At 34.3% G+C, this 12,674-nt stretch overlaps 1 protein-coding gene across 1 annotated transcript; it reads left to right on the top strand.

Moving 5' to 3' along the window:
• Positions 1 to 11,028, top strand: LOC123564766 (uncharacterized). Its single transcript, XM_045358568.2, has 4 exons — positions 1 to 159; positions 5,795 to 6,009; positions 6,317 to 6,427; positions 6,904 to 11,028. The coding sequence occupies exons 1-4, from the start codon at positions 155 to 157 to the stop codon at positions 8,436 to 8,438; spliced, it is 1,866 nt and encodes a 621-aa protein (XP_045214503.2). The 5' UTR covers positions 1 to 154; the 3' UTR covers positions 8,439 to 11,028.
• The last annotated feature ends 1,646 nt before the right edge of the window (positions 11,029 to 12,674 follow it).

The raw sequence follows: 12,674 nt of genomic DNA on the forward strand, positions 1-12,674 counted from the left end.
CTTCCCTGTTGCATACAGTAAATCAATACATACTAACATGAAAGATTTTGACGGGGTGAAATTAACGTTTACACCGCTGAAAAGGGTATTTCCAAGGGTATTTTCATAATTTCTGTATTATAACGACAGAATATTCCATGGAATATAAAAAGAAATGAGGTATGTATAAATTTTGTCATTTCATTTGTTTGTTTGTTTTATTTTCATTTCATAAATTTCATTGAAAACATTTTATCCACCAAATGCATCTATTTGATTGAAATGTTCATTAAATAAGCTATAGTTTAACTGTTTTAAAATGACACAGCTATGGCGGTAAAGTAAAATCTTTGCGTACACTTGTCTAATCTAAGTACTCAAACTCTGTTAGATCTAACATATTAGGTAAAATATAACGATTCCCTCTGCATACATAAGCTAACGTTGCCTTGAACTATTTCACATTGATAGTACATTTTGTATAATTAGGCTAGACGATCAATACGTTATGAAGTAACCAGACTCCTCAAAACGCAGCATTGTATTCTATGCTTTCATGGTTTCTGGTGTATTTTATAAACCATGAAAACAGCATTCATTAAATGCAGCGTGGCTGCTGTAAAGGTCTCCTTTGCCTAAGTGCTGTCCTTTAGTGTCATGAAGTCGTTTCCGTTTAGATTCCATTGATGCCGAATTTTTGGGTGATGGGGTTGGGCGGGGGTAGCTGTACGTGAAATGTGTTGCATGTTTCATTACTTCACATGAACGGACTTAATCAAACGTAGGCTGTTGTTATTTTGCGGTCGGGGGTTCTACCCAGGTGCCCGCTCGTGATGAAATAATGCACGGAGGGCCACCTGGGGTCTTCCTCCACCGTTAAAGCTGGAAAGTCGCCATATGACCTATAATTGTGTCGGTGCGACGTTAAACGCAACAAAAAAAACAAACAAAAAAGTGTCAAAATCAATTTTAATTTATGTGTAACATGACCAATAAACGACATTAACAAACCGAAACGGTAGAATATAGAATACTTAAATACGACATGACGAGCACTGCTAACCAAACAAAACTTAACAACAATTATTATGTTGATTCAGATGGGAGGTAAGGGCGCATCATATCGCATCAGTATTAAGTGTACGTATTGTCAAAATAGCTATACAACACTATTTCTATATGTACATGTATATGCAAAACAAATATTTAACTAATTTAAGCTTTACAAAAATTTGAATGTCAGCCGAAATAGCTCGAACATTGCGACATATTTGACAAATAAAAAAAAAATAAATATCTTAATTGAAATAATATGGCGGAGAAAGTCATTTGTCTCGCGAAAACAATGCTAATATATAAAATTATTTTCATGGTTTGAATTTCTCGTCCATAAAACGATAAGTTTGTGCCATGTTTTAACAATCCTACTGTAGCAGTAGTATAAACACGTTCAAAATCATAATATTTACATAAAAAGTAATCAAGCATGACGCATGGTTTATATCGAAGTACACATAATGCGTATGAAATAACTACGTCGTTAAAATGCATATACACTATAGAGGTAGAGCCAACATTAATACTGAATATCACACTCTAAACGTGCTAGCGCGACAAAATAAGGATAAAAAAGGTTTTTTTATGGTTACTACTTTCAACTACACCACGAATGCACATTTTCGACCGAATTACGGTGAATTACTACATTATAACCTAAACCTTTAGTAGAAAAACAAATTTTACGACCCGTTAAACCCGAAAACACGCGTAAATTCGATAAAATACTGAAAACCGAGCGAAATAAAGGCAAAAAAAAGTATGATCAAATGTTGGTGTCAGGCAGAACATCTTATCATCAAAAATTGATGTCAGTAAGAACCTTCCCTGGGAATCATGTGGTGTCAGACAGAACATTTTTGTCTACCCTTCCGATTTTAACACCTCGTATTTTCGAAAGTAATGAAGATTTCGACGGGATATTTGGCAGACAAAGAGAGAGAATGTTGGACTTCTTATTGAGGGCAATGCCAAGCTTGTTGCTTCAGAAATGAGAAAAAATCCTCGGTTCAATATCCAAAACAATGAAAATCTGGCTGTGGATTAGCCATCTGTATGATTATTTAGTGGTCTTTTTATTTCAGAAAGCATTCCTTTAGATGCCTCTTTCTATCCTTGAAACATGGTAGGAATCTGCTTTTCATTGGTTCACATTGTGTATTGAAAAATTATTTCAAAACGACAAAAATCTCCTTAGGGTGTCGCGTTGTCCGATCTAGTATCACGTTATCTGGTGGTGTCGCGCTATCACGTTATAGTGTGAATATGATATGTATTATATTTTTAGATAAACTGTATCTATATGAGATAATTCTTATAGATATACACTGCTGACAAGGCTAGAGAACTATATTTAGTAATAGTGGAACTCGAATTTCCTCATACATTTTATTTATTCATTTATCTATTTATTTATTTATTTATTTATTATCATTCTAATACATGCAGCCACTGCATACAAAATAAAAAGAAGTATACATTACCAGTTATAATATTGAATTACAAGAAACTATTGAATAAAACCTTTAAATGATTTTTCAATCTGGAAAACTATTCAAACACGTCATACTTTCAAAATGAAAAAGATAGAGGCTGATGCAAAACATGTTAGCTATTTCAAGTATTTGTCTTAAAATAGGAAGAACAATATAAAAGCTCCCAGAATAGAGAAAAAGAAATTATTTTAGATAAAGACCTAACTTAGCATAGACAGCCTGGTTCTTTAACGTGCCCGGTGTATAGCGCCGATACACAGGAAGCCGTCTTTCCTTGAAAGAACCGGTTCTTGCTGAAAATAAAACCAGACTGCATGCTGTATTTGGTGATGTGTGCAATTTCAACATGATAGGTCTAGGTGTTAATTATCTCAGTAAATCATTTACAATTCAACTTGTATTAAGAGTCGAAAGAATAAAGGAAAGCAGTAGGACACCGCCTTGGGACAGCCAGTCGAGTTTTAACTGAATGATGGTGTACCAGTCCAAGATTTAAAACTTCTTAGTGAAACAGAATTTTGAGCTCCATATCGTATCCTACAAGAACATATTAAATTAAACACAAAACAACACTTTACCATAATAATAATGTATTGCCATAAGTAATAAGATTTTGATCACAGAATTTATAGTGCAGAATGCCTTTATTAAAGAGATACATCTGAAAATGTCGCATTCTTTCATTTTATCTGTCAAAATATTTTTTCCTTCAAATAAATTTGTGTTATATATCTTAACATCAGTTCATTTCAACTCCTATATGTTGTTAACAATGGTTTTGTTTGGATGTACTCTCAACATGTGAATTCAAAGTTGAGGGTATACGGAATGAAAACTAATCAATAGAAAGTAACATATGTACACTTTTTTTAGTCATATTGATGATACAGAAATTCGGTAATTTAAAATTTTCATATTGAAAAAAAAAACAAAAAAAAAAAACAAGAAATATCTTTAAAAATGATGGTCGGCGAATTGTAATAAGGAAAGAAGTTTATGAATTTTTCATCTTACATTCATCTTTCATCTAACATTTTTAAAATTGCAAAACTAAACACCGCACTTTAACAATTTAAATGGTTCTCTTTTAATTTTTCGCAAAGGTTTCGTAGGGTTTCAGTTTTGTTTCGTTTATCCTTAGACGAATAATTACAGCAGTAGTTTGATGAAGATTCATGAAGCGGTTCATGAGAAGAGGTCATTAAACGTCTTTATATTTTTAGCTAAATAGGTCCCTATCCCCATTTGTAACAAAATAGCAGGAGACCTTACGAGATAGTTACACATCGAGTTTGATAAAAATCCATTACATATTAGTGGTTAATGCGAAGAAAGGCATATCTACGTTTAGCTATAGTGGTCCCTAATAGGGCCCAAGTTCCTATATAAATAAATTTGGAAGAGGACCTTATAATGATGCTCCAGACCAAGTACGACAAAGATCCACCAAGCTGTTCATGAGACGCTGTATAAAGGCATTTCTAGTTTTAGCTCTAGCAGCCCTTAAAAGGGGTTAAATGAGCTGAGCAAAGTTGGCTGCGGGCCTAATAAAGATGCTACAAATCAAGTTTGATTAGAATACATGAGAAAAAATCAATTAAAGGATTTTTTATTTATTATTTCAATATTTCTGTTTCATAAGCAAAAGTTTGACCGTAGTCATATCACATAGATAAACTGTATGCAGCGTACCTTCATTTCAGTGTAATGAGATTCAGTCATTATATAGCATATATATAATAAAACAGATTTCAACTGAGTTCAATATTTGCATACCATACTAAAGAAAAATATTCATATATAATAACTCAGTTAAATAATTTATAACAAATATATCAAAGCAAACAAGTACTCATTTTAATATGCAATCTGAATAAGTCACAAAAGCAAGAACCCTTTTCATATACAGACGACAATTGTAACAAGGAAAATCTTTTAAAAAGCACTTCTCTACATAAAAGACTCTTATCACACCCTTATTCATGTGATACGCAGACCATATTCAGCTCTTTCATTAATTTGATATATGTTGGTATTTGAACAGGTTTTTATCATATTTGTTAAACTTACTTATCATTTTGAGATATATCAATATTCTTGCTAAATATACTGAGCCAAAGTTAGCTTTAAAACTGTGAACAGCGTCGTTTAGGATAAACGCTTATTCTACATTTCACTTAGCGTAGCACAGTCAACAGAGTGAAAAAAATTGACACTCCCGTCCAATCAGGCAGAGTGTTGCATAAATCTTCCATTTTGATAAATTAACTATAATGCGTTATCAAGTAGTTTGATTTGCAAATTGAAGTCACGTGGCATAGGTAACGAAAACGAATTTAGACGACGTCGCCGAAAAACAACAAACAAAACAACAATCGATTTAGAACAGGCTTATTTTTGAAAATAGACAAGCATCCTTCATTTATTGATTACAACACAAACGTTAAGTTTTATGTAAGATTTTTAATAAATGCATATGCAATGAAAAAGGCTTCTGTAGTGTAAAACAAAACAAAAACTTACAACATTTTAACACAGCTGTGTTGCTAAGTTTACTGCAATTTTACAAATTTACTGTAAAAAGTTTCACCGAATAACACACATTCTTCAGATCTTGTGTAGTAATAAGACCTTTAATTGTTAACATGTACATAGGTAGTCTTTATATGAACTTACAGATGATGTGACTCAGTAAATTACTAACCGGGACTAACTTTTTTTCTTGGAAGGTCATACTTGCGACTGCCTGATAATCTGCCGATTTGACGTTTTATGATTTATAGTTAAATTCCCTTTTATTTTTCACATGAATAGTTAGAGTTTCTGTATTTGTATTGGTTTTATCAATTTATCTTCTAATATACATTTTACGTTGGATAAGATAAATTCATCTAGCTAACTGCAAATTTATAATACGTGCTAATAATGGTAATTTCTGATATTTTTAGGCAAATTCCTTTAAAAATATAAAATTTCAAATTTAAACAGATGTCAGACAGGCTTGTATCCAAATTTCTCTTCGGAACACTCATCAGAGCGAAACAAATGTTTTTCGTAGTGTTTTGTTTATTTCTGAAAATTTTTGTAAAGGTACGTATCTTGTAAATTTTTCTTTTATGTTGATTATTCCACACTTTATTGTTTGAGCAACCCACTACCCTGAAATTTTATGTCTCAAAACTTACCTTTGAACAAATTTGTTAGGAAATCAAGTTCTAACTGTATTTAGTCATAATCAATATCAAATTTTCTACTACTTTTAGTGAATCTGAGACAGAATCCACAGGCTCAATAAGCTCTAGCTGGTGTTCAAACCACAGGACAGAGGACCTGAACACTGATGAAAATGATGTTGAAGATGGAGAAAATGATGACGACGATGAGTGTGATGATGATGATGATGATGAAAATGAGATAGATGCCATGGCTGTTGCATTATCACCAAGTCAGGGACCGATTGTTAATCCGTTTAGGTTTGGTATGTAATGTTTTTCAAATGACATTTTTACGGCAGAAGTATAAGATAATTTTAACTAAGTTAGTGTTTGTCATGGAGAATCATATCTGAAATTATAAATAAATTTAAACCCCTGACAGAAATTCTTTGGATGGTTAAGAAAATTTATTACATGTATTACAAGTAAATCCTTGATTTCAGGATGATTGTTGACAGTTGAATCGATTAAAATGATAGTAATATTTAAAGTTTTAATTTTTGTTTTATGTCTAAACAAATTCTCAGCATCAAACAACCTTGAACAGTGTATTGTTAATTACATTTGTAGATAGCGGGATGTCCATCATAAAAAGAGCCGATCAGTGCACAGTATATGAGAGGTCACACGTAGTAAACACATACCAACAAATGAGTCCGGATTTGCACAATCACTTCATCGGTATGTAATATTTTTGTAACTTGTAATATTGTTGACGTCTGCTCGATCCGGGGTTGGAGGGCTCGGACTGTAGCCTGCATTTCACCTACATTCAGCTATGACAGCGCTGAACTAAACAGTATCATCAGCACAACATAAAAGTCATGCTGAACGATCTGAAAAGATCGAAATACAACAGGTCTGATTGAATGTACAGTGAGACATTTTACGGCCGCCATACGACAAAACAACGCTGCTGTAATAATAAAATAGAAAAAGTAGAAATTCCACAGTCGCTCAACACGACAAAAATAATAATGTTACAGACTCGGTTGATTGAGCCTGTTCATTGACGATAGTGGAAATGCATGCTACTGTCCAGGCCATCTAGTATCGGGTTACTCTTGTTATTATTCTTTATAATGATGAAAATCAAATACCTTGATTAATGTTTCTTAGTGTATCCCCGCATGTCACAATCCATTCGTACTTTACAGGGCAAGGGAACGACTTCCTTAGAACAAAAGTGAAACAACTTAAACCAGTCTATGTGGAATCAAGAGGTGCAAGGGAATGCGCTTATATCTTAGAGAGTGAGAATTCATTAGTTATTGTCGGAAACCCTGGTGAAGGAAAGACGACGGCGGCAATCATGACGATGGACAAGCTTGCAAAGACAGGATACCAACCAATTATAATAACATCTCCAAAAGAATGGAATAGCAAGGTGGTACAAGCCGAGAAGACGGAAAAACTTGTTATTTTTATAGATGACATGTTTGGAACTGTTGGTGTGGATGAGAACAAGGTAAACGAATGGATAGCAATGAACGAGGTGATCAGTCAACTTCTTGAAAAGAGAACTGGATCTTTTAAGATCATATGCACTGTAAGAAGGAAAGTATACAAGGCTGTAAAACAGAGGATTAAGAGATTCAGGTGGTTCAAATCCTTTCGAATGGTTGACATTTCAGATAAGACATATGCACTTAGCGAAAGTGAAAAGACAGAGCTTCTTCAGAAATATTTCAAACATTACAAGGTTCCGAAAGGGAGGCAATGTCTTATTGCTGCTAAAGCAGATCCACCTCATGGATTCGCACACTGTGTAGAGTTGTATTGTACCGAACCGCATTGCTTAAGGATGGGTATTTCATTCTTTATGTCTCCCTTGTCTGCAGTGGAGAGAGAAATTCAAATTTTATACGAAACCCTATCAACTCAGTACTACGCTTTGTTGCTGATACATCTTTCACCGGGGCAAAAGGTAACAGTTGACATCATGTCTGGCGAAGAAGAACTCGACCAAACACTGCTTAACAAGGCAAGGCTGTTGTCAAAACTGCCAACTAGGGATGGAATGGACATTATACGGGCTATTGAAAAAATGACAGACAACTATTTAAGAGAAGAAGACGACGGATCTGTTGGATTTAGGCACGATACCGTTAGTGAGATGGTTGGTGTTATTGCTACAAGAAACAGTCCGATTCCTGCTGTAAACTACTTGAGTTTGCAGTTTTTATCAGAGAAAACAAAGTATGTGGCATATAAAGAAGACGACAAGGATGAAGTCGCTATCTTGCCAAAGAAATGCACGCTCAAACTTGTTAAAAGAATAACTGAAGCTCTCTTTAATGGCGAGGCTTTTGCAGCATGTAAGCATCATGCTTGGGAAAACGTTAATTTTGTATACGCATGGTTGGACCATGTCAAGAAAAACAAATCAGACAAGCATGAAGGCAATACTTTATTAGATGATGTGTTGACAATGTCATTAGAAATTTATCAAGTCATGCAAAGGAATTCGAATTCTGGACCCGAGGAAGTTCATGTGGGATTAATGTTTCTTCTATATTTAAACAAAAAAGAGATGGCAAGAGAGGAGATAATGAATTTCTACCAAAAGCAAACTTTGGAAGAAAGCGAGAGACTCATAAAATTTAGACAAGAACAGAGATGTCCTTCTGGAAGGAAACTGAAACGTGTATATTCACAAGAAGAAGAGTTGGAAAACACTGCCATCAACTAGGAAAGAAGTTGAAAGTTGCTGATGATGGAATGCAGTTAAAAGATATGTAAAATGAAATACGAACTTAAGAACAAATTGTTTTCTACTGAAATTCTTCTTGATGTTATAAAATCGAACATAAAAATCTAGGAAAACGAATTTGTTTTTGAACACATTTTTAGCTCGACTATTCATAGAATAGTAGAGCTATTGGACTCGCCCATGCGTCGGCGTCCGCGTCCGCGTCCGCGTCCGCGTCCCGATTTGGTTAAGTTTTTGTATGTAAGCTGGTATCTCAGCAACCACTTGTGGGAATGGATTGAAACTTCACACACTTATTCGCTGTGATAAACTGACCTACATTGCACAGGTTCCATAACTCTATTATGATTTTTTACAAAATTATGCCCCTTTTTTGACTTAGAAAATTTTGGTTAAGGTTTTGTATGTAAGCTGGTATCTCAGTAACCACTTGTGGGAATGGATTGAAACTTCACAAACTTATTTACTGTGATAAACTGACTTACATTGCACAGGTTCCATAACTCTATTTTGCTTTTTTACAAAATTATGCCCCTTTTTCGACTTAGAATTTTTTGGTTAAGGTTTTGTATGTAAGCTGGTATCTCAGTACTCACTAATTGGAATGGATTGAGACTTCACACACTTGTTCACTGTCATGATCTGACATGCACAAAGCAGGTCCCATAACTTTATTTTGCTTTTTTCAAAATTATGCCCCTTTTTCAACATAGAAATTTTTGGTTAAGTGATTGTATGTAAGCTAGTATCTCAGTATCTACTAATAGGAAAGGATTGAAATTGCACACACTTGTTCACTGTCATGATATGACATGCAATGCAAAGGGTCAATAACTCAACTTCGCATTTTACAAAATTATGCCCCTTTTTCGACTTAGGAGTTTTTGGTTAAATTCATATTATGTAAGCTGGTATCTTAGTACCCACTAATGGGAATGGATTGAAACTTCACACACTTGTCCACTGTCCTGAGCTGATAAGCACTATGCAGGTTCCATAACCCTGTTTTGCTTTTTTACTAAATTATGTCCCTTTTTCGACTCGTATTCATTCAATCGACAAGGCTGTTGAATAGTCGAGCGTTGCTGTCCTGCGACAGCTCTTGTATTATAATCATGTTACACCTTAAGTCTCTTAAGAGATCATTTTGAAAACTAGATCGTGTTGTTATTGTGATACAGCATATAACAATCAGGAGCCTATGTGCAATTAGACAGTGTATATAACGTTAAGACCTTTTCACCAAGTACATAATGTATTAATACAACCTGATAATTACTCGCGCTATTGTTATTATTGATGTCACGATGATTCATTTTATTTACGTCTTTAGTAAATTGTGAAACTGTATTTAGGAAGTAAGTACGGGAAGTTTTTAAACTTTCATTAATATCAAAGTACTAGTACTAGTGAGAAATCATGTTAAATATTGTTGCATTTTTGTTTACTTTCTTGGAATAAGTTTAAGACATATGTAGCGATACAGTAATACAAGTTACAGTACACCGACCACGCCTTTGTGGTATGTACTGAGATTTCGTCCACAACTTATTCGGTCTTACAGAGGCTTATGGCGCATCTGAAACCTGGAAAAGGATTTCCTTATTGATTGTTACAAATTGATGAAGCATCCTTGGAAACATATTTCAGACCAACCGTAAAAGTAATGTCATATAACAATGAAGTCATCAAGTTTTTTGATAAACGGCTGAGTCATTTGACATTGTAGATGATAACTGTAGAACCCTTCAATTTGAATAAGGCGTAAATAAAACTAAACAAAAATGCATAGTAAAATAAACTAGCTAATGGCTGATGAGAGACAAGGGTTGCCAATGCTTCATTTTATATACATGTACCTATAAACATATCTTGTATTTTACATTATATCACAAGGTGACAGTTAAAATGTGTATTGTAGTAGTAGAAACCCGTATCCTGTATTTGCCTGGACTACTTTCTTTGATATTTATACTACAGGAACTAAATTTAGTACTTTGTTTCAGGTGATTTTATAAATGTAGTCATGTTTCACCAAAATCAAACAAGAATGTGGAGGTATATATTAATAAAAATCATGCTCTTGAGGGGTGGGGAGTATATAACTCTCGTCGATTCTACCAGACCGGATCAAGTCTGGCGATTGATCTGTGTCTTGCAAAATAAGTACATCCCAGAGCATTAAAACATGATAAGTTATAATAATCCTGTTATTTCCCATTAGTATTTTCTTATATTCTGAGCTTTCTATGTTGTCTTGGTTTTGGGGGTTCATCGTCTGCTCGGTATGTTGTATTTGCTATTTTGTGCAATTGTTTGATATTTCAGGTAATGTGGTGGATATATGTCACAATTCGAAATTTAGATAGAAAACATATCAAACTATTGTAAATATGTGGAATGTATATATCATTAACATTGACCAAACTGTTGGCCGAGCACGGCTGTCTGTAGTGTTTCTTGAAAACATTTTATTGTTCATTTTTGTTTCAAGATTTTATTGTACATATATGCAATACGCAATCTATATCAGCTGTAAACAAGTATAGCATAAATGTTTAAAAAGTCAGTTTTGTGGTCTTCTTTTCAATAATTCTTTTCACTCGCAATTCACCTTTTCAATATTTTTGATAAAGTATTTCTGAAACGCATAATAGAAAACGGAACCAAACTATACTGGATTTACTTTTCCTTGCAGCTCGAATATCATACATAACAAAAGTAAAAAGAGCACGATTTTCTGTTTATGCACAGTAAAAGTCCTATTTCGACCACTTGCCCAGCTCGCGACCTTGTGTGTATATTAAATGTTAGAAATGACCCCACTCCGTCCAGTTGCTTTAAGCTATCTTTACATAAAATACCACCATAGTTGGTTAAAAGTAAAATGCATGTTTAGGCACTATATTATTAAACAAATTGACAGTTCAAGAGCTAATATATCATAAATATAGATGTTATTTACATCTTAAAGCTACTCACCCGCACAAAGGTTTATGGATTTACCGCACTATATGGTTATGTAGGAAAAAGTAAAGCGTTGCAAACGGTTTAGTATTTTTCAATATAGCTATATAGTGCTGTGAATCCTTAAACTTGTTTTCATAAGCCATTTTCTCAAAACACTACGTAGATTTTCGCTTATTTTGTTGATTATACCTTTTCATTTTATATTCTTGTTACAAAAATGTTGCTTTTGAGAAATGTAATTTTTCCGACCAAACTGAGGGCGAGCAGCTTTAAAAGAATACATGTAAATACACTAAATGACAACAAGAGCTATCGTTTCTTCTCGCACATCAGATCGTGTTACTATTTTTATCGTTGCATAAGCTGTCTTTAGCAATTGAAAAATTGTTTGGATTGACGCTTTTAAACGTTAAATTACAAAATTTCATATTGCCCTTCTAGCTATGCCATATCTGTTTTTATTACACATGTACCGATATGCCTGAAAAGTACACATAGTGGATCAAATGGATTATTAAATTGTTAAAATAGTAGAGTATCAACGACAATAGAATATAAATATATCTAAGGTTCAGGGAATGGTCTCCGTCCGTAGCATTTTGTGTCCGCTCTGTATCTCCTAAACCCCTTGAAGGATTTTCATGAAACTTGTGTCAAATGATCACCTCTTCAAGACAATGTAGAGAACCTATGAGTCAACCATGTCGGCTCAAGGCCAAGGTCACAACGCGAGGTCAAAGGTTTGAGCATTCCATTTTGTGTCGGCTCGGTATCTCCTAAACCCCTTGAAGGATAACTATGAAACCTTAATCAAATAATCACCTCATCAAGACGATGTGCAGAACTCATGAGTCAGCCATGCCAGCTCAAGGTCAAGGTCACCACTCAAGGTAAAATGTTTCAGCCTTCTATTGTGTGTCCGCTCTGTATCTCCTAAACCCCTTGAAGGATGATCATGAAACTTTGGTCAAATGATCACCTTATCAAGACAATGTGCATAACTCAACGATGTGCAGAACTCATGAGTCAGCTACGTCAGCTCAAGGTCAATGTCACAACTGAAGGTCAAATGTTTGAGCCTTCAATTTTGTGTCCGCTCTATAAATCCTAAACCGCTGAAGAATTTTCATGAAACTTGGATCAAATGATCACCTCATTCATTTTTTTGTATCCGCTCTGTATCTCCTAAACCCCTCGAAGCTCGAAGGATAATCATGAAACTTGGGTCAAATTATCACCTCATCA

Source organism: Mercenaria mercenaria, chromosome 2, assembly GCF_021730395.1.
Source record: "Mercenaria mercenaria strain notata chromosome 2, MADL_Memer_1, whole genome shotgun sequence".
NCBI lineage: Eukaryota > Metazoa > Mollusca > Bivalvia > Venerida > Veneridae > Mercenaria > Mercenaria mercenaria.

Coding starts and splice junctions, on each gene's coding strand:
- LOC123564766 (XM_045358568.2), top strand. Junction 6,010..6,316: donor TGTTAATCCGTTTAGGTTTG/GTATGTAATGTT, acceptor TTACATTTGTAG/ATAGCGGGATGTCCATCATA. Junction 6,428..6,903: donor TTTGCACAATCACTTCATCG/GTATGTAATATT, acceptor CGTACTTTACAG/GGCAAGGGAACGACTTCCTT.